This window comes from Sinohyriopsis cumingii, chromosome 2 (genome assembly GCF_028554795.1).
Source record: "Sinohyriopsis cumingii isolate HCF-2022 chromosome 2, ASM2855479v2, whole genome shotgun sequence".
Classification (NCBI taxonomy): domain Eukaryota; kingdom Metazoa; phylum Mollusca; class Bivalvia; order Unionida; family Unionidae; genus Sinohyriopsis; species Sinohyriopsis cumingii.
Window position 1 is genome coordinate 72,034,686 of NC_142962.1, and position 22,838 is coordinate 72,057,523.

Here is a 22,838-nt window from a genome sequence, read left to right on the forward strand (position 1 = left end):
ACAAAATTTTCAAATTAGCTGCTGTGTTGGATTGCCAACATTTATGTGATGGACCAAGAAGACATCAATACAAGTCTGGTAAAAACCACGTCATAATTACCATCCACTCAGGGGGAGAAGTGACAATTAAGATTTTCACAGCCATCATAGCAGTCAAAATGGATGTATGACTGGCACCAGTTTTCATTCAGGACCAGAAAGGCATCATAAGAAGTCTATTGGTGAAAACCCAATGTTAATAATCCATCTATTTGAAAAAAGTGTGTGTGATTTGGATTTTTAACATAGCTTTGACAATTTTTCAGTCATATCACTACGATGTCTGCAGTGTGGCAGTTTATAGTGATGTCTAGCACTGGGGCATCATGCCGCAGACATGTAGTATGAAGACCCACATTATCCTGACACCAGGCCAACCAGTCATAACACTAACTTCTTAACACATTAACCCCTGGAGGTTTTTGTCAATTTCGCCTGAAATTCGAGTAGTAAACACATTTTGAAAGCCATTTCTGAATAAATCCTAATAAATCAACTTCCATGTGATTTTCCAATAACATAATGCCTGGTTGTGTTAGAAACATCGTTTTTCATTCGCTTTTTGGCTCGCGCATGAGCAGAAGGGTAAGAGTTGGGTTTTTTTGCTTAACGGACCCATTATTTTTGTATCAAGACCACTCTTTATTCCAAATGCCTATCTTATCCTACTTTTTGCAAAGGTTCACCTGACTGTTTGCAGTTCATACCAGTATGCCTTAGATCAAGAGACCAAAAAGTCTAAAATCCCAGCACAAAATCAGATTCCGACCTCGGGCAAATTTTGGGTGGAAAAAAAATGAGGTTTTTCTCTCTGTATTTTGTAGTGCAACTAGAACTTCCAGATTATTTGGTATCACTGTAGAGTTACATCTGTCCACCTTTCTATAATACCACCCACTTTAGTGTATCATACATGACCTTGATGCTACAGAGCTCGGCAGTAGGCTACTACCTCCTGCCATGTAAACTCGTCACCAGGGGTTAATGTGTTAATGAAGAGTGTCAGGGAAGGCAGCTGTTAGTACCATTTCGTAACTCTTAGGTATCACTCAGCTGGGGACTGAACCCACCACATCCTACATCCAAAGCGGATGCTCTAACCACAAGGCCACCGGAGCAGTCTCTATTTGGGAAAAGAGACAACAATATTTTCAAGATAGCCACCATGGTGGACACATTAATAGTCCTTTTCATTTAGGACCAAGCAGATACCTTCAGAACTCTTCTGATGGTAACACCATATCAAAAACTACTTTACTTTGATGAAAAGAGTAGTGGAAAAAAAAAAGGATTTTTTATGACAGCTACACACTGGTGGCCATACAAGAATTCAGATTGACACCATTTTTACTTCAGACCAACTAGACACCTTATAAAATATTTTAGTGAAAACTCCATGATGATATGACCATTTTCATTTAGGACCATGGGATAAATGTGTATGTAAAGTTTCATGGCAAACCTCCAATTAATTTCAGAATATTAGCAATCACAAACTTGTGCTAATGGACAGAATGACAAGAGAAGATGGACAACAGACCAGCCCATAAGCTTTTCTGCTCTATGACCAGTATAGCAATTAAAACCTTTGGTGGGGGGGGGGATTCTCAGTGACCAAAAAAATTCAAAAGTCATTTGTCTTTCTTGTGATTTCTTCAATACTTTTACATTTTCTCTCAATCTTCAGCAATGTGAAGGCTACTCTGATCATGTTTATGTATATTTTAGACTTTTCATGTAGACAGTTTTACCCAAATCTCCAAAGGTAAGCAATGGATCCATTTGGAACTTTGGAGAGTAATTGATAGTAAATAAATATTTTGCTCTCATGTTACACATGCTTACAGTTGTTGTTCTAAGAGTTTACTGTTTGTTCACTACACAGGACTGATTGTATCATCTTTTCATGACTGCACCACAGTCAGTGGGGCTGCCAAGTTTACCATGTTGAACAATGTCAAAAGTCGGGTTACTGTATACACTCTTGTACCGTATGCATAACATTACAATATACAATACAGAGTCCTGAAACGAAAAGTTTCATCCTGTATAACTTAAATGCTCAATACATTGTCCCCGGTCCTGTCAAAACCATTTCTGGAAAATGATTATTAGCAACAAGAAAAGTTTTTAATCATCTGTACAAATTTGGGAAGAATTTTTTTCTTCTTCTGCCTAATATAAGTAAATAGTACAGATATGGGATATAAATAAGGGCTATTGCAATTGTATTCAGTGATAAATGAAACATTTCTATAAGTTAGTAGTTTACCTTGCGCTACAATTATAGGTAACACATTAACCCCTGGCGACGAGTATACTCGTCGTACTTTACACCCCTGATCTCCCGCGAGCCTCGCTAAAGTGGCTGAGTTTGCATAGCTTGTCTCCCGAGCGCCGAGTTTAAGAGGCAGTATTTAGCAAGGCCTTTCTCCCGCACGACGAGTTAACTCGGCACAAACCATTGGTTGATTTAAAGCCATTTCCTACTAATGCAGGCAGTTTAACCAATCAAATTTTAGCTTACATAGATAGAGCGCACATTGCTAAACAGCGGGAAATTTTTTTCACTTTGATATCAGTTGATTTAGTGAAAATATTTCGATTTTAAATTGATGCAAATTGATGAGAATCAGCCTCTAGCAGCAGACGTTAACTTGACGGATTCTGATGGAGAATTTTCTGGATTTTAATCAGACGAGATTGATAGTGACATTGAAAAAGCTGCTGAAAATAACAGCGGTAGTGACGAAAATGAGAATGTTGAAGAAGAAGAAGAAAATGAAAGTAGAGCTGATCGATGATCGTAAATGATAAAACACACATTGACAAGAGGCTATACCAAGGACCAGCAATGGATTTAGACCCTGATGCAAATGCATTTGATTTCGTGAAGCTTCTTTTTCTTTTGAATAATCGTTAAATAAATGTTTGGGAAATATATGTTGTTAACATGAGTGTTCACAGTTCAAGGTTTATTAAGTGTTTTATTAGTTTTAAAAATTTCCAGTGAGAGTTCTTAGAAAGAAAGGTAAGTAAAGAGCAAGTAAAATATGCCCATTTGTGTACAGTATTCACAGGATGTTTAGTTTACAAGAGACAAGTGGAATTTTTGTGTACATAAAATATAATTATTTCATCTGTTGATGGTGTAAATAAATCTTTGTGAATTCATAATGGATTTTATGGATTATTCACGGCAAGAGAAGCAAATTGGCAAGTATATCATTTGTTTTCACCATCATGCATTAGTTTTATTTCTGCATGTAGCATAAAATTTATACCATTATGTATGTAAGTTTATTGAGAACTGCCGTGCCAAATTTCAGCTGAATTAAATGAATACAAATAAAATAATAACAATTTTATTGCGAGTAGCCCCCTCTATAAAAATCTGCAATCCAATTTCTGTCAGCTAGTCTCAGGGATACAGGCACTGGAAAGGCTAACACTGCTCTAGGTGATCTCTGCAAGTATGCTTCAAGGGACTGCCTAGCTGTTTGGCTTAGGGGTTAATGTGTTAACATGACATGAAACTTCCAATACAAATATAGTAAGGTCTCCATGGAACAACTGTATGATATGACATGGTACTCAGTACTCAGAGTATAGAGAATCATGGAGTCTATGGAAAATCCCCCTATCCTGATGTCATGATTACTGTGGTATAAAGGAAAAGATTAAATTTACACATTGAATTTTAAAACCCAATGCTGATATGACTTCTTATCTAGAACGAATAGTGATAACATTATTTTTAAGAAGGCCACTTATGTCCGACTGTCACAATTTTGATTCAGGATTGACTAGACACCATACTAAGTCTTCTGGTGAAGATGCCACAATAATACGACTTTCCATTCAGGAAGAGTAGCAACACCTCCACCATTTTCATTTAGGACCAACTAGAAATCATGAAATCTTTTAGTGAAACCCTCATGTGCATACATCATTAATTCAGGAAAAGTGGTAACAAGACTTCTGCTATTTAAAGAAACTGAACTGGATTCTCCACTCTCCAAAATTGAAACTGCTGACTTTGTTCAGCACTTTCTTGGATGATTAGAATTAAAACTATGAAGGCATCAATACAAGTCATATATTCAGTTCTCTCAAAATTTTAAAGCATAAAAAAGTCTTCCTATAAATAATTATACAACTATAATGATCTTACTCATGAACTAATCTATGTGTATAGATAATGTGTGCAAGAAAGTAAAATGTTAAAATTAAGTAGAACCTAACATATACTACACTGATACAGAATTAATACAGGGGTCATGTTACCAGACTAAGTGGGTGACTAAGTTGCCTAAAAAATTGTGTGTGTGTGTGATTTGGATTGTTAACGCAGCTTTAACAATTTTTCACTCATATCACTACGATGTCTGCAGTGTGGCAGTTTATAGTGATGTCTAGCACTGGGGCATCAGTCACATTATCCTGACACCAGGCCAACCAGTCCTAACACTAACCTCTTAATATGAGCGCCAAGCGAGGCAGCTGTTAGTAACATTTTTGTAAGTCTCTGGTATGACTCTGCCGGGGATTGAACCCATGGCCTCCTGTATTCCAGGCGGATGCTCTAACCACTAGGCCACCCAAGCAGTCCCTAACAAATGTAAACTTTGCCTTCTTCTGTTAGGAATGCGAAAACAACTTCACCATGTGATTTTTTTAAAGAGATACATTGAATGACCATACTTTTTGAGATGCCCCCTTACCGTAGCCGGGTTCTAGTGTTGTGATTTAGCAAATGTATTCATCAAGCCATCAGAAGCTAGGCCTAGTTCTGATATCAATTACACTGACAAACAAACACTTGCACATTCACAGGCATGTGTTTTGATAGCTAACTTACCATTGTGTGTGTGTGTGTGTGATTTAGATTTTTAAAGTAGCTTTAACAATTTTTCAGTCATATCGCTACAATGTCTGCAGTGTAACAGTTTATAGTGATGTCTAGCACTGGGGTATCATGCCACAGACATGTAGCATGATGTCCCACCCAGTCACATTATCCTGACACTAAGCCAACCAGTCCCAACATTAACCTCTTAATGCTGAGCGCTAAGCGAGGCAGCTGCAAATACCACTTTTATAAGTCTTTGGTATGACTCAGCTGGGGTTCGAACCTGCGACTTCCCGCACTCGAGGCAGATGCTCTAACCACTAGGCCACCGGAGCGGTACTGACTGACCACTAACCAATTTTCCTGAGTAAGTTAGCAACTATCATGGCCTGATTTTTGCATGTCATCCTTTGATGATAAAAACATACAAATTTGTGTTATGAAACTTTAATAATAATATGTAAATAGCAATTTATATTTTAAGAACAGAATTGGTGATCTGGATACTTTAACTGCCTCTTGTACACCATTTCATTCTTTCATATCCAAATTCTGTTGGAAAGAAGGGTTTAGTTCATATAATGACTCTAAAGGAGCCATATCAGTAATTTTATGCATTTTAGTGTGTTATTATGAACAGTTACGGTAATTTTATCCGCAACAAAGAAATGAGGACTAACAGTATGATCTGAAGACGTTTTCATTTGCACTCATGTACATGGGGTTGTTTCAAAGATTTCTAAAAATCTTTGAAAGTAACATTATTGTGAAGTAGTTTTCTATTATTCTCTTTTAGAGTCATATGGCCACAATAAAACTTCTATCTGAAAATAATGTATTGCTCAAATCCAAATAAGAGAACCCACATTATACACACAATTTATTTCTTCACATACACTTCTCCCTGATGAGCGTTCACTTCTCCCTGTTGTGTCCAAAAGAAGCCACTTTCAAGTCTAGCTTGACCCTTGTAATAGGTAGGCCTATGCAGAATCATGGATAAGAAGCCTTCTATTTACAGCACCCTGTAGTGTGTGGCATGGTGACAAATATATTAAACTGCCTACAAAACAAAAACTATGAAGTACAGTAAAGGGATACAGACTGGACAATATAATATTTTTGGTGAAAACAACATCAATATGACTTTCTGATCAGGAATAGTTGCAATAACAAGATTTTCAAGATGGCTGATGTGATAGACATATTGGACCTCAGATTGGCACCAATTATTTATTGAGGATCAATTAGACATCATATGAAGTCTTTTAGTGAAAACGCCATTTTCATTTGTCCATCCATCCAGAAGGAGCAAAAGCAAGATTTTGAAGACAGCTCCTTTGAGAGCCATATTGGATGTCATATTTGCACCATTTTTGTTTAGGACCCAGTAGACATTTTAACACATTAACCCCTGGAGCTTTTCGTCATTTTCGCCTGAAAATCGAGTAGGAAACATATTTTGAAAGCTATTTCTGAATAGACTCGAAAACACCAAATCCCCGGTCATCTTTCAATAACATACTGCCTAGTTGTATTAGAAACATAATTTTTCATTGGCTATTTGACTCGCGCATGAGCAGAAGGGTAAAAGTTGTTCTTTTTTTTTTCTTTCTTTTTTTTCTTGCTAAACGGAGCCATTATTTTTGTATGGAGACCACTCTTTATTCCAAATGCCCATCTTATCCTACTTTTTGCAAAGGCTCATCTGTCTGTTTGCAGTTCATATTGGTTTGCCTTAGCTCTGAGACCAAAAAGTCTAAAATCCAGACACAAAATCGAATTCTGACCACGGGCGAATTTTGGGTAAAAAAGTTGGGTCCAAAAAATGAGGTTTTTCTATCTGTATTTTGTAGTGCAACTAGATATTCCAGATTATTTGGTATCATTGTAGAGCTACATCTGTCCACCTTTCTATAATACCACCCAATTTAGTGTATCATGCATGACCATGACACTACAGAGCTCAGCAGTAGGCTACTACCTCCTGCCCTGTAAAGTCGTCGCTAGGGGTTAATGTGTTAAGAAGTAAAAACCCCATTCAAGCAGGAGTAGCATTAAAAAGATTCTCAAGATGGCTCTATGGTGGTCATATTGGATGTTGGAGCAACACCATTTTCATTCAGGACCAGCTAGACCATGGGATGAATGTATGTGTGTGTGTGTGCAAAGTTTCTGGGCATACCTCCAAATGGTTTAGGTGGAGTAACAGGCAAATGACCATCCCATAGTAATAATGTTAGGGGATTAGCTTTTTATCAATGACAGCAATCACTCTAGGCAGTTATGACATAGGGTTTGATTACATCAGCTAATTACAATATTTGCAGAAGAAGGATAACATAAACATGCCATTCCAATACCACTGATATTCACCCAAGCGTATGTTAACATTGGCATGTGATACTGGACATGGAATTTTATCAATCTGATTAAAATCAGGTCTCCACTTCCTATGTGAGGATCTGATAGTGACCACTTCAGGGTCATGTTCAAGTGACCATTGAATTAGCCAATGGAAATGCAGCTTTCTGAAATCTGAAAGTGAATCTGATTGTTCGGCACACACTGATCCTTTTCAGCCATACTACTGTCTCTCAAATGCAAAGGTATAAGACTTCATTTGATTGGCTGATAAATTTAGTGATTATGGTAATAACAGGTAACCAGAACATGACCCCTAAGCATTCACTGTCAGATCTTCACATAGGACTTGGGAGATCTGATTTTGATCAGCTTGGGAATTTCATCTATACAAGTTTCTTAATTATTCTGCATATACTTTCCTAATGGACATGTACCATGGGAGTTGGTTGCGATTTCCCCCCCCCCAAACTATAACAGACAAAATAGCGCAATCCAACTGGCACACAGGATCAGAATTTAGAGGATAATAAACAAAATAAATGTTGGAAATGGCCTGCCTGTGCTCAATATGCAAAGTAAAGTACTGCTGGTTTAGGAGGTAACTAACTTGTGATAAAGAACAAATGGACAATAGATGAAAGGCTATTAAATGAGCATGCCATAGCTTTTCACTCAATTTTAAAAAATAAGTATGCTTTACTTACATATAAGTTTGAAATCAGAACAAGAACTAAATTATTATTTTACTTTAATGTTACTTTATGAAAATATTTTATGAAAATTAAAATGTCAGGATTTGACAGAGGGGATTAACATCAATGAGGTAGAAACAAGTGTGTTCTGCTGCTGCACAATGTGGTGCATTGACAAATCAATCAAAAGAAATTTAACAAAAATGGGAATTAGCGGAAGTTGGTTACTTTACAAGAAACTCCTTGAAATATTGAGTGGACAGCTCAATTCTTCTGAATCTAGCTCACAAAAAGGCAACGTATTACACCGTGTCTGAAATAGCATAATTGTCGAGTTGTACAACTAGGTTTATATGTTGTGATTTCAAAATGACAAAGCATCAGATCCCACAGAAAATTCATATGTGGTATAACATTTTTTATCTAACATTTTACCAATGCCGGTAAGGAGTATTGCATCAGAGCTTTTTAACACCTGTTTAAAGTTCAAAGAGAGTAACAAATACAAATTATATGCAGAATTACTAATGAAGCTGTACAACCTGGTACAAGCCTCCCCACTAACAACCCTAAAACAAAAAAGAGAAACATGAAGAATGTGTGGCACTAAATAAATGAGAGGAACAAAGATCATAACATTCTGTAATGTTTGAATAAAATGGAACCTTACCTCGTGGATCAACATTCTTCATCCAGCTAGCTGGAAAAGAAACGGAAATAACATATTGATACTGCTAGTGAATGGTAATGATAAATAAAAATTAAACATTTGATTAGAAAATACCAGTTTATATTAAAACAGTGGTTCCCAACCTTTCTTGGCCACAACCCTAAAACAAAAATTCTGAGCCTCATTACCCAGTTTCCAAATCCTGGCAAGTTTTGCCACCCTACAAAAATCCCAGCAACCCTCCATGACCTGCCAGAATGCCCTTGCATCACTGATCTGGATCAAAACATACGGGTTGGTAACGACTATATCAAAAATATTACAATATGCCCATAAAAAACGTAACGTGTCTTCACCTACCCACAATTTTCTCTACCCTCCACTTTCCAATGCAAGATATCTCATTGGTCTTTTCAGCAGCCTACTGCTGGGTTCCTGCAGCTTTGGAAATCCTTGACAAGTTATAGTTTCTTTAAAAGTCATTTTAAGGAATGGAAAAGTCTAGAATTACTAAATATTGTAGAAAGTCAAGGGAAAGTTCTGAAATCTTCCTTGAAGAATGTCTTATTTAAAATAAATCTCACTTCTAATAATATGTTCACATGAAAATCTGATTATGTAATGCAAAATCTTGTACATAAAACATACACAAGATTTCATTCCACCATGCAACAAGATTCATACACAAGATTTCATTCCGCCATGCATAAAGATTTTTTTACAGTATGAAGTAGCCATATTAGCCAACAAAAATTTAACAAAGTTAAAGGAAATACACAGTACACTCACAGAGAAGGTGAATCACTTCGTTTAAACTCAATCTAGGTAAAAGTGTAAAAGCCTAGGTTAAAAACCAGTTGGTTGCTAAAAAAGTGAAAGGTACATGTATACTCATGATCAATTTGATGAAAATAAATTACAAAGTTTCTAGCAACATATGAACGTTAACTCCTATTTGTCAATTGTAGTGAATAATATCCTAATTAGCATTTCTTCCGGTGAAAAGTAATTTACACTTTCAAATGGCTAATTGCAACTGAAAATAAATTGGAATGATGAATAAATGCAAATGAAATGCAGATGGAATGCACACAAAAAAAACGAAGAATGACTGCACATCAAATTAGAATGCAATGTCATGGAAAGGTTACAAAGCAAATGTAAAACACAGAAAAATGAATGATCAATCATAACAAAATGAAACATAAATGCAATGCATAAATCTATTTACCTGAATCATGAGATGCCACTGAACTTCAATGGTTTAAAGATCTCTGCATGATAATCCAGGATCAAACCCATTCTTTATACCAACAGACAAGTTTTCACTACTTATGAGTCATAAAATTGTTCCAACAACCACCACTAATGTGATGACATCATCACTAGTAGTTGCAGTTGTTACATTTTTATTTGAAGAAAATGAATTAAAAAAATAAAAGATCTATGTATGATAATACAGGATCAGACCCATTCTTTACACCAACAGACAAATTTTCATTACTTATGAGTCGTGAATTGTTCCAACAACCACCAGTAATGTGATGACATCACTAGTAAATGTATTTGTTACAACTTTTCTTTAAACAAAATGAATTAAAAAATAAAATCTGCACCCAAATATTATATATTTTCCAATTAGTTGCAATTGCAGTTAAGGATTACCAGGATATACCAGTAACCACGGACAATTTGTTGTAACCAGTTACAGAACTTGCTACTCATAATAACACACACACCCTTGCCTTATTATACCAAACATATTTTCCAAGCTGAAAAAGTGAATATGCATGCTAAAAATGTGAATAAAAAACTACGCACTTTCATGCTTTTCTTCAAAAACAATACAGAATAATATCAATACTATCTTCACTCTATGCAATTTTTTGCATTTATATTCTGATTTATAGCCAATTTAATGCCATCTTGAATTGTAAGCGTTATCTATTTTATTAGGCACACTTTTAATAAGATACAAAACCAATAGTTCCTTCCATTTCATATTACTGACAATGGAGATGGTAAACCCATTTCAAAAACAGTAAAATTAAAGAAAATGATGAATGACTAGACAATAACCATACGGCACAAAACAAATTGTTTCATATTGCACTGGTTTTAAAAGTAGAGTAGGTAGGTAGATTCTTTTTTTGTTTTAGACATAATATATAATATTTAGTATATGTAATGTACTAAGTACTTCTAGTACTGGGCTAAACCAGCTAAATTAGATGCACAAATCAATTTTGGGAATTTTTATTTAAAAAATTTTACGCTGGTGGAAAAAAGTGCTAGGGTCAGCAACAAAAAACAGGGACAGTAGTCGGCTGACGGGAAACATATTTTGTTTGCCAAATGCAAACAAAGTGTAGGTTTCGTAATATGTCCTATTTTAGGGTCTGTATCAGGTGCTGAATTTCACCTGACACAGTGTTAGGTAGTTTCGAATTTGATTAAAATCAGATATCCACTGTTCTACATGACGATATGACAGTGACCGCGTAAAGGTCAAGTTCTGGTGATCTATGATATTACCAAAATCGCTTATTTTATCAGTGAATCAGATAAAGTCTTACATCTTAATGTTTGGAGAATAAGCAGCATGGCTAAAGCACATCACTGTGGGCCTAATGATTCAACTCACTTTCAGATTTCTGAAAGTTTCATTTCCACTGGCTAATTCAAAGGTCATAAAGATCACCTGAACATGACACGTAAGCAATCACTGTCATATCTTTATGTAGGATGGTGAAGATCTGATTTTAGACAGATTGAGGTAGTTTCATATGCATAACTGCTAAGCAGAGTGAGCCAAACCATTTCATTCAGGATTTAAGGACTTTAGTTCTAGTCTTATCTATACATCATTTTATGTGTACTCTTTTGAAAATAAGGAAATAAAGAATGCACAAAAGAGCTCTTGCATGGAGCAACTGCACAACTAAAAATAATAAAAAATTGTTCAAATTTTATTTTTTTTAAAGTTTTAACTAACGTAAACAACTGAAGAGGCAAGTGATGCAAATGCAGATTTTTTATATGAAAATATAGATAATAATGTGAGGAAACTAACATTTTGGGCAATGGGGATCTTGATCAAGATGTTGTTAGTAAAAATTTTATTTAAAAAATTGCTTTTAATATAAGGTGATCACACTGGATGAGAGCAAAGACAGGGCAAGTGATGACAATAATGTGAATGAAAAAGTTTGATGAAAATAAAGACAATTTTGGTAGGGAAATTGGTATAATGGAGATTAAGATCATGGTTTCATCAAACAGAACTGAGCTAGTGACATTTGAAAACTGGCTGCATTAAAAAACCAAAAATATGATTAAAACAGGAAAGGTTCCATCAAAGCTTATGCCATAGCTGCCAACCTTCCAGGCTCACAATTAGTGAAAATAGGGATAAAAAGTCGTGAATTTGGACAAGAATTCGTGAAAAATACCATGACAATAACTCCATCCACTCTGACCACTCCGACCGTCAATACTACACTATATCAAGTTTGCAATATAGAACTAAAACACTACATATATGCAGAAATATTTATTTATCAAGACATGATACTGTGGCAGACTTAAACTTCCTCAACTGCTTTTGTAAATTTGTTTTCTAAACAGTTCAGACTTCTTGCCGGCTAAAGTCTTATTTTTCCTCACAAGCGAAAATACACTTTGCTTGCACTGTTGCTGTGAGGAATGCACAGGAGCTGCAGCACCTTTGGTCCTTCCACAGGAAAATTTGGAATCGATTTTCGAGTCTGGCAACATTTGTCAGAACAAATGTTTAGCATGGTTTCCAGCTGATAAAGGTAGATTGTGTTCAACAAGAAAACTCACAAATAATGCTTCAGTGTTGGTAGCCTGCATTTCCTCCGCCAATTGTTTAAAATATTCCGGAGCTGAAATCTGCGAATTCTTAATTTTCCCAACTTCTACGTGTTTTATGCAACCGACATGCTTCCTCACATCGTCTTTGCGATGGCGCACTGAGTGCAAAAAGCATGATGAATATCAATGTTTAATGGCAGAATGCACGGCCAATTTTTTATTTATTCCAAATTAAACTTCACTTTTTGAGTAATAGAAATTTTTTTTTTTAGTGGTGAAGACGTTTTCAAAATCGTACATGCGATGCTGAACCGTAACTCAAATCAGTGTTGGTGACGCATGCACAGAGCAAAATTCCGGTTAGGCCCTAGTTTCTCTCAAAAACATTTGTAAAACTACTCTTATACATACAGATTAAAATAGGCTAAAATGCTTGCTACTGGGCCAACTGTACTAATCGGCTGTAGATCTACTAATATTGCGTCCAGCAGTACCGGACCGTTTCGGCAACTGCGAATATCACGACTAGCGCTTAACGGGAAATCGGTTATTTTATTAAAGATTTAAAATAATTGAGGATTGGAGAATTCGTGAATTGTTGGCTTGCGGCGTGAATCCGTGAATCGCTGAAAAAGTCGTGAAATTCACACCAAATTCGTGAGGGTTGGCAGCTATGGCTTATGCTCATCCATCAGGAATTTTAGGGTCATTAGAACTCGCTTCTCTATACAGAACCATATCTATCAAACAAAGCTTTGAACTCACTGGATACTCTGCTCCCTTGGTCGCCTTGCTATCTATGATCACATTTGTGAACAACTAGGATATCAGAGTAACTGAAGCTAGTCTAACTGTTACTTCTACAATAATATTTGTAATATTGTTTGAGTGCTTAATTGAAACTGCTTAACCTGATATATGAGCATGACCACCAGCTCTTACTCAAATCAGATTCGCATACCTTATAACTTTCCTTTTATTCATTTCCTTTCTTTGATCTAATAGAAAAGACATATAAAAGTGATAATGCAAAACAGACATGATTTTAATTCAGTGTAACAATACAACAAATATGACCTCAAATCAGAAATCAAAACAGTTGGCAGTTAATTAGGTTTTCACAGAAATACCAGTGGTCATGGTTGTGACTGTAGATGGATATTTTCCACATTTGAATACAATAGGGCTTATCACATTGAAATCAAATTAAAATGAGACAATAAATCACAAATTCAAAAATCACAAGTTGACAACATTATGTCATTGCTATTTGTTTCTTAAAGCACTGCCAATGGTAAGCATTAGTCACAATTCCACCAATTGAAATGATCAAAACATTTTTAATTACAATCTACTAGGAATGTTTTTGTCAAGAAAATGTGCCCCCCCCAATCTAAGCATACTTTTGATGTGATGGATAGGTGGAATTCTTGGAGTGAGCCAGAGGCCTTTTACTGGTGGAACCTCTTCGATGCTCAGCGCCAAAGTCCAAAAGTTCTCAACATCAAATAAAAAATATCAAAGACCTAAATTAAAACAATTGCCACTGAAAGTTTGTTATGTGAAACAGATGGGAAAACAATCCAAAAAGTCAATTTATATATAGTCAGTTGTCCCAAAAATAACAATTCACTTGTCAGACAGAGTTTCCTCTGACCTTTCCCACCAAATTTGACATATTTTTGGGTCAAAATGCCTAAAATGGGGCGGGAAAGGTCTGAGGAAACACAGACTACTTGGAAGATTGTGCAACCTCAAGTGAACACTGCCTCTGACCTTGGAGTGCAAGTGTAAAGTTATCAATGCCATATTCTTGTCAGGATGGGATTCAGCTAGTTCTGGTCCCTCTGAAATTTTGAATAACTGGTTGTGCACTTAGTTTTGTAAATACTAAGGCCATCAGGGTCTTGACGATTGGGTAAGGTATGTTTCATGTACTAGCAATAACCTATTAGGTGCAAGCAATATGCTCTTTACTCATTTCACATTCGATGGGTCAGTTATAAAACTGGATGTCCACTGGAATAAGACACTTGAATGATTGGCTGGGCATGCCAAACATGCTGAACAAAATATAATCATCTTTTCATCATACTCATTCCATGACCATGTCTTTTCCAATCAACCAAGGAAAGTCTAAAAATGTTTATTTTTATTCTAATATCCAGCCTTTCTGATCTGGGACATTTGAAGATCTTCAGTTCAAAATGTCACTAAGCAGATGCATTCCCTGTAGTAAATCCATGTTCATAAGTTTACGTAACATGCACTGAATCTTCTACGCTTTACATTTTCCCATGAATATATATATAGCTTTGTAGTGAATTTCATGCTTTTTAAAATGGAATATAACTTTTAAAAATCATTTGAAAACTTTTACTGCAATGCCAGACTGACTAAGGTCACAGCATTCTCTCATGCTGATACATCACCAACTTCAAAAATTTGTATTTCTAAACAAATCTGAAAGTCTGAACTGGGCTACAGTATAAACTGGGAAACAGCAACTTTTCACAACAGCAGCAAAATTAAAATTAAGACTGCCACCCAGGACCCCTCTCAAGAGGAAAGGGCAAGTAATTCTTGGCCAGAAACTTTAGTTGGCAAAGAAGCAGCCCCAAATCATAGTTACCATTTAACCCTTTAGCTACAACTGCCGCATCTAAGCGTCACCTGTATATAGCTCCACACTAACGCATATATGCAGTGTCGATAAGCCTAGTTTACTACCCCAGTGTCGCCTATGTGTGTATAGTTCAGCAAAACTGGAAACCCCACTGTTGCATCAATGCAGACGTGACCGCTATGTTAACCAAACGTTGATTGGTTGAAAGTACAGAAGCTTACATACTTTCGATTATCATAACCAACGAGAGGACTGTTTACTCAACATTTTGATACAAGTTTGAAAGCTGAGAGGTTAAATTTAGACATATTGTCTGGGCTTTTCTGCACTTTATGAAAAAAGTGTAGTTGAGATAAACAAAGATGGATTCCGATTCAGATTATGAGGAAATTTAAAGGGTTCAGTGTAAGTGATATCAAAGAGTTTAATGGTTCATACTTAGAAAATGTATCAGATATTGACGTTAGTCCAATTTCAACACCAGATCCAAGTGATTTTTAATTGGATGACAAGGCGGACATAGTCCCACTTGCACAGTGGAGTTATGACCTAGACTATTCGAGATCAATGATTTTGATTCTCATGTTGGTTGAACAATCAAGCTCGGACCAGTAAGTAATGAGAAGAAAAAAATTCTCAAGATTTTTTTGTGAATTTCTGGTGGAATAGCTTGTGAAAGAAATAAAAGTTTATGCCAAGAAAATGGGGGACCAAAAGCAAGACCTGAAATGGTATGAAATCAGCATCATGGAGATATGGGCATATCTTGGAATATACATCGTCATTCATGTGTGGATAATGACTGTTTTGAGAGGTACCACTAAGTATATTAAGTGGAAATATATGAATAACAGATACTATACAAGGTAAGCTGTTTTTTATTTCACTGAAATCCAGCAAAAACTAATGAAATAATGAATATAAATGTAACCATGTTTTCATTGTCAGCCTTGATGATGCTCTAGTATTCAGCCTAGCAATCAGCCTCAGTAACTGATATGATAGAACTCGGCACTAGTGAAATTGCACAACTGTAGCTAAAGGGTCAAATGTAAAAAACCCATTTCCACAGACAAAGCATGAGACAGCACTGGTGGCCTAAGTGGTTAGTGCATCTGCATTGGATGTGGCAGGTTTGAACCACCATGAACCATACCAAAGATTTATAAAAATGGTACATGCATCGGCCGAACTTGACGCTTAGTATTAGGAGGTTAGTGTTAGGACTGGTCAGAATAATGCAAATGGATGAGACATCATGCTACATGTCTGCAGCATGATGCCCCAGTGCTCGGCATTACTATAAACTGCCACAGGGAAGACGCCAGTTATATGACTGAAAAATTGTTGAAGCTGCATAGAAAACCCAAACCACACACTTGAGGGGCAAAAGTGCACAGAGGCGAGACCACCCCTCCTGCTAACTGTCCACATCTTGGCCTTGCGACAACTGCAGTCTTAACTCCCTAACCATCACAAAGTGTGGAAGCAAATGAAAATCCATCTTGGACGGCAATCTGGAGGTCTTCGGACACAGATGGGTAAAGAAGCAGGGGAAATGAGGTAGTAAATGTTATTTACCACATCGTCAAAGGTCCAAATTTCCTACTCCTTTGTAAACTGACCCACAGGATGGGGAAAACAAATTGGGACCAAAACGGGAGACGGATCAAATGCAACTGGATGTTCCAGGAACCCATTTGCATCAATCAAATTTTAAAGTTGGTTGTCTTAAAAACTGGGTGGGCTTAGTGTCCCAAGCAGGGGTAAAATGATACATGTCATGTTTCAATACACAATCTATGATAGGCTATTGCAGAGATCGCCGATGCATCATGTAGATGTGTTATGCGTATCACGTGATACACGAAAGTGAAAATGTAGCAGAAATAATGACAGCAGCTGATAATATAGCATGTGTAAGGAAATACAAAACAATGGTATGGAACTGCGTTTTTATTGTTGCTTTTATCTTACAGCCTTCAACAATGGAAAATTTATATCCATAGTGTACAACCAGATCACTGCCATATTAGGTAGTTTGTGCCCCAGCATGACAAACAGGGGTTGCTCATTACATAATGGCCTCTTCTGGTATCTACAAAACTAATCAGAAGACATAAGTAAATATGTTACATGTCACAATTTTGAATGTGTGAGATTTATAAGTCTGTTTACTCGTGTTTTTATTTTTACATTTAAAAAGAAATATCCGAATAAAGGTTCCTACATATTAAATAAGCTGCCATTTGAACAGTAACAATGTCTTACTATGTAATATATAAATTGCAAATTTTGGTGATACTTAAATTATGCCAAATGGGTCCCACTACTGGTTTATTTTTTTGTATATAAACATCTTTGTACAGTTTTGTATATCAAGCCTGTAGTAATCTACCATTATTTAGACACATGCTGGATAACATCTGAACATTTAGTGTTAAAATATTTTTTCCTTCTGATATCTGAGTTAATGGTGGGACCCTAAGTACCCCCCCAACCCTTGCACTGAGCAGGCCTCTATATGTCAGAAGTATAAAAATGAGCAAGGAGGCAGGACTCCATATTTTATATATATACACACACATTTTTTAAAGTTTTTTGAGCTCTTGTGTACTTTTCTTTATTTATCTATCTAGACCACTCTGTTTCATTCTTGGATCCGCCTCTGTATCACGGAACTGAAAGGCTCTGCATTACTAGCACATCTAACATTCCTTCACCCCCGATGTTAATCAAACATGTTATAGTTTCTTAATAGATGTAAATGACGAACCTGATTTGGTATAAGTGTTGCTGGGATAGGGTCGGGATGATCCGTTGTCAGTCTATTCCCACCTACAAAATGTTTACTGCAGAGATATGTCCATCTTGTGATTTGTCAGTAGTAAAAGTTCCCCTTCCACAAGCACACACCTAACAGTTGCACTTCGAGATTTTTTTTGGTTTTGAAAACGAAATTCAGAATACACATATTATATGTTCACTATCTGAGTATCTACCATCACTGTTGTCCAAAGTAACAATGTCTTGAAGAACCGCGATTTTTTTTGCTTTTCAGGGATAGATACAATCCTTTCATTGTGTTCAGCCATTTATATTCTAGAACAAAAGCCGGTTTATTTGCCCTACATTCTGCAGCAGAGTCTGCGAGATATAAATAGGTGTGCTATTTTTAGCAATTTACAGAGTCTGTCGATCTCTGCTATAGTATCAACACACATATGAACTTGATGATCTTTCCATCTTTAAAAGATCTGTCTGAGGTAGGCAGTGCACATTTATTTGTGCCGATATCCTGGTTTTATTTTCAGTAAGCAGATTACAGACAGATCTTCATTAACATCTATTTATGCCATTATCATTCATGACAAGATAAAAATACTTTCAAACCGACTATTCTATGCTGTCATTGAGTTTATTCAATATTATAGGCCATTTATGGCAGGACTTGCTTTAGTCACCATGCGCTTTGTTTTGCACTACATGAATGCTTGAAAACATCTATTCTTATTACCAATTTCATATCTTACCTAATCAATGAAGACTTCAGTTTGATTACAATGTTATCTTCAAAACAACAAAAGAAATAATAATATCCTTGAGCAAAGAAAATCTCATCTAGAACGGGGGTGGGGTAGATTATGGATCACATCATTTTGTGTTAAACTGTAAAAGGCAAGTGAGTGTTCTCAAAATCTTTTTCATTTTACTAATTAAAAATAGACGATTTTTCAGTATAACAAATGACTAATTTTGATCCATCACCGATAAAGATTAAAATAACTTGCATACAACAAGTTTAGTTTTGTATTGACTTTCCATCTCTTGTGTCACTGTGTACTGGTACAGCAGAAGTATTAATGCATCTATATAATGAAGCATAACATCATCCCAAGTAGCTTTTTATTGCAGCATTTACCCACACCTTGAGGTGTACAAAAAGACTGCAAGAAAATAAAGAAAGAAAAAACAATCAACAATGACAAGAAATTAGTGGGTAATGCACACACCGGTTACTGAGCAAGGGATAAAAAAAAGAACCCCAGTGCCAGTGAGGTACTAAAACCCATGAAATTTAACGAAAATCAACACAAATAAACGAACATTACACTACAACTGTGGTGCAAAATATCGATTATAACAAATATGCGTGCAACTGCCAGTTAATAAGAACAAAACACAACATAGGACATATCAAATGTAAAGTGTCCCGAGACCTTGGAGAATTACAGAATGTCTAAGAAAAGAAGGACACTGTTCCAAGCAAGGGAAATAATCACTAAATCAGAATGGGATCTTGTTGTTTTTTCTTCTAGTATTCCAATTAATAATTTGAAAAGAGAACAAAAATCCACTTTCAAATAGGATCTAGTAACCGTAAAAAACTTACAGCAATAATAACTTTTAACGTATTACTGCTATAGTATTAAAATACATGTTTGTAAAAGCATAGATTTGACAAAAGTTAATTTTAAATGAAATAATTTTGAATATTTGGCACATTTCTTTCCAAACATCTTAGCCATATAGAGTTTATCAAATGTCTAGTATAGTTTAAGACCCTTTTTCATGAAAATAAATGTGTCTCTTGACATGTATACACCACCAGGACACAGTAAACACCAACAAAACTTCAGAGTAACAGTAACTTCAGAGTAACAGTAAAAAAAAAAAAACATATCAACTTCTGTAATCATTTTTTCAGCACATGTCAATGGAAGTGAAATGTGATTTAAAAATATGAACAATATGCAACACTACATTTAGTATCTTCAACATTTACAAAAAACTTGAAATCTAGATATTTCCAGGGATAAGGGGAAGACATTTTTAATAATGCAGAAAAAAATAGGGATGGAATAAAATAACCTGTAGCTAATTAAAAATAGCCTGCAAATGTATGTAGTTAATAACTTAAAGCCATCTTCTCAAGCTGTCATAATAACTTCATTGCTTACATGCAGGGCCCAAATAGTTCCAAAGTACAGTATCATTATGATGTGTGAATCAAACTACATGTGCATACAGTGTTAAGAGTTTAATCCATAGATTAAATTGACCAGTAAGGCACTGATACAGTCTATGGGTAAATATTATATGACCAGGACATACTCAGGCTGATACATCAATTTTAACTGACAGTGAAGCAGATCCTTGCATACCATCCAATGTATCAGTCTGATTACAGTGTAAATATCACCATTTAGCTCAGCTCATAATCACATGCTCCTCTTCTACAGTCAAGGTCAGGTGTTGGCAGTAATTGGGAGTGAGGTGTGGGGTGAAAGAAAGTTTGCAACTTGTGGAATATCAACAATGAAGTGCTGCGGTTACTACAGTAACACCTCGGTGCATGTTGAATACTCTACAAAATGAGGAGACAAATGGCAAATCAGAAGATGTGTTACTTAAAATTTTCTTCTCATTAAAGTTAAATATGCAGTATGGTTACAATTGGAACTCGTATTCGTTCCTGTATCTCATGTACATGTGGTCCATATACAACAATCTTTTAGAAGCAAAAGACTCAACGGCTTCAAGTGACAACATTTTTGGAAGCTATACTATCTATGCATAATTACTGGTGCTTTACATGACCTTGTTATACTTGCAAGCTAACCAGCCTTTGATTGCAATCCACCGACTCAATGTGATAAAATTAAAAAAAGGCACTTTATCAACAAAAGTCAGTTTCCATTACGAATAGATAAAACAGTAATGAGTCTTTACATTTTTAACCAATTATAGAGGATCGAATTCAATGTGAAGTACTGAATTTGAAGCAAAACAATTATTCTAAATGAACAGTGTGGTTTCATTTAAACTACAAAATGTATCTTAGAACCACTTCAGCAGAAGTTGTTTTCAAATGAGGTGACAAAATTCAACTTGCAACTGTAAATTGAACATAACTCATATTTTGCAAGTATATGCACATTCAATCTGAATCTCAGATTCCCATATCCTTATTGTGCTAAATACATGTTATTTTCCTCATGTGGTACATTTTTTATTTTTTTTATTTCTTAATATAGAAAAATTATCTTTAGATGAAGTGACAGGCAATACAATCAGCAAAAGCTTCCTGTAGCAAAGCCTTTTTGACCTGCTTTGGCACTGGTGACAGCCAGAGACTGCTATAAATCAAAATAAATTGAAATGATTAATTACAGAACACATCTGAACAATAAAAATGATTACAGCTCCCATGTTTTACCTTTCAGACCCTATTTTTTCTTTGCCACTTATTGATGTATCACATATACACTCTAACGACAATTTTTGATAATAAATTATGTATTACTTCATTATATTAGTCAAAGTGCACCCTGAAGAATTTAACTAAAATAACTGAAATATAATGCTGACCTGTTTCACTGTTTCTTCTCTGTTACAAAGCCCATATATCATATATAGTATACATCAAAATAAACTGCTGAAACTTAATGTTCAACTTAAAACAAAGTTCTCCAGATAATGAACAGTAACAGGATCGCCAAACAGGTGAAAATTTGGTTTAAAAATCCATCTGAACCTAATTTTCTGCTTTAGATGCAAACAGAAAACATCATTTTATAATCTGTTTTGAAACATTTTGTTTCTTCCCTGATGATGTACTGCAAGCAAGGAAGCAGATATGGCACTTATGGATAATGTAGACATGAGTTTGGTCTTCCATTAAAAAAAGCTGGAAAAATTGTAAGGGGTGGGGGTCTTCCCCCAAAGGTGGATATAGGAGCAGTGCCCGTGATCTAGAAGTTCAGGGGGTCAAAGGCCTCCCCATCCAAAACACATTTTAAACTCATAAAAAACTGCTCCTGGTGCAACTTATGATCATAAAATAAACCCCAAAAAATCATTTGAAAAACTAATAAACATACCAAAAATGTCCAACTTGACTTAAAAAATTTCACCATATTTAGTCACATGAATTTGTTCTCCAATACTATTGATGCCTAAGTTATTGTATGTGCATGTCAGTGTTCACAAAGTAATTAAGTCACAATAATTTGTCAATTTTTGCAGAAATATGTTATACTTCTCTTTTCATAACAAATTTGTAAAATAAACACCCAAGTACATCAACTATATACAAATAAACCCATACATTCACTTGTCTTTTTCTCCAAAGGACACAACTGGTTGATCTGACAGTCAAGCTCTTTTTGTGGATTTGGCAAAGATTTCTTTAGCCTTCCTTTTTTGTCCCAACTGAATTTTTTTGGCTCTTTTTGCAATCATTTCTTGTCCTTCTCAATGACAGCCTTTTTCCTTTTAAGCTGGTGACGACATGCAGTACGCATATTTTGACAGAGGGCTACAACTGTTCTCTCATGCAAGAAATCTTTCTTCTTACATTAACTGACTGCACTTTTTCCAGAAGCCTTCTAAGCTTCAATTTCTCCATATGCAGCTTCTTTTGTAGGTGCTGTTCCAAACTCTTCCAACCACGATTACCATAATTCAGATCTTTCTTGCAGAGGTCACAAAATGCCAGTCCTCTAGCGTTCAGTTTTCTTATAAACTGACCAACTAAATTTCCGTCAACTTTTCACTCCAGCCATTCCCATTTCTATACATTTTTTAAACATTTATCTAAACTTTTTGTGCCATGGTCTCTCTCAACAACTCAGGATGACATGTCTTGCATGCATGCTTCTTCTTTCCATTGCTATCAGTTTCCATTACACAGATTTATTTGATGAATTTAAACCTTTGACTAATCCGAATACTGTTTATGAGAGTCGTGTG

General features: G+C 35.6%; 1 protein-coding gene across 2 annotated transcripts in view; it reads right to left on the minus strand.

Annotated features, from left to right (window-relative positions):
* LOC149805149 (uncharacterized) overlaps window positions 1-22,838 on the minus strand; it is an 80,527-nt gene that overhangs the window by 54,357 nt on the left and 3,332 nt on the right. For both annotated transcript variants that reach the window (XM_089947886.1, XM_089947885.1), the window contains exon 2: window positions 8,621-8,650. In XM_089947886.1, the coding sequence (XP_089804012.1) occupies window positions 8,621-8,650 (30 nt within the window). The remainder of the gene's footprint in view (window positions 1-8,620; window positions 8,651-22,838) is intronic.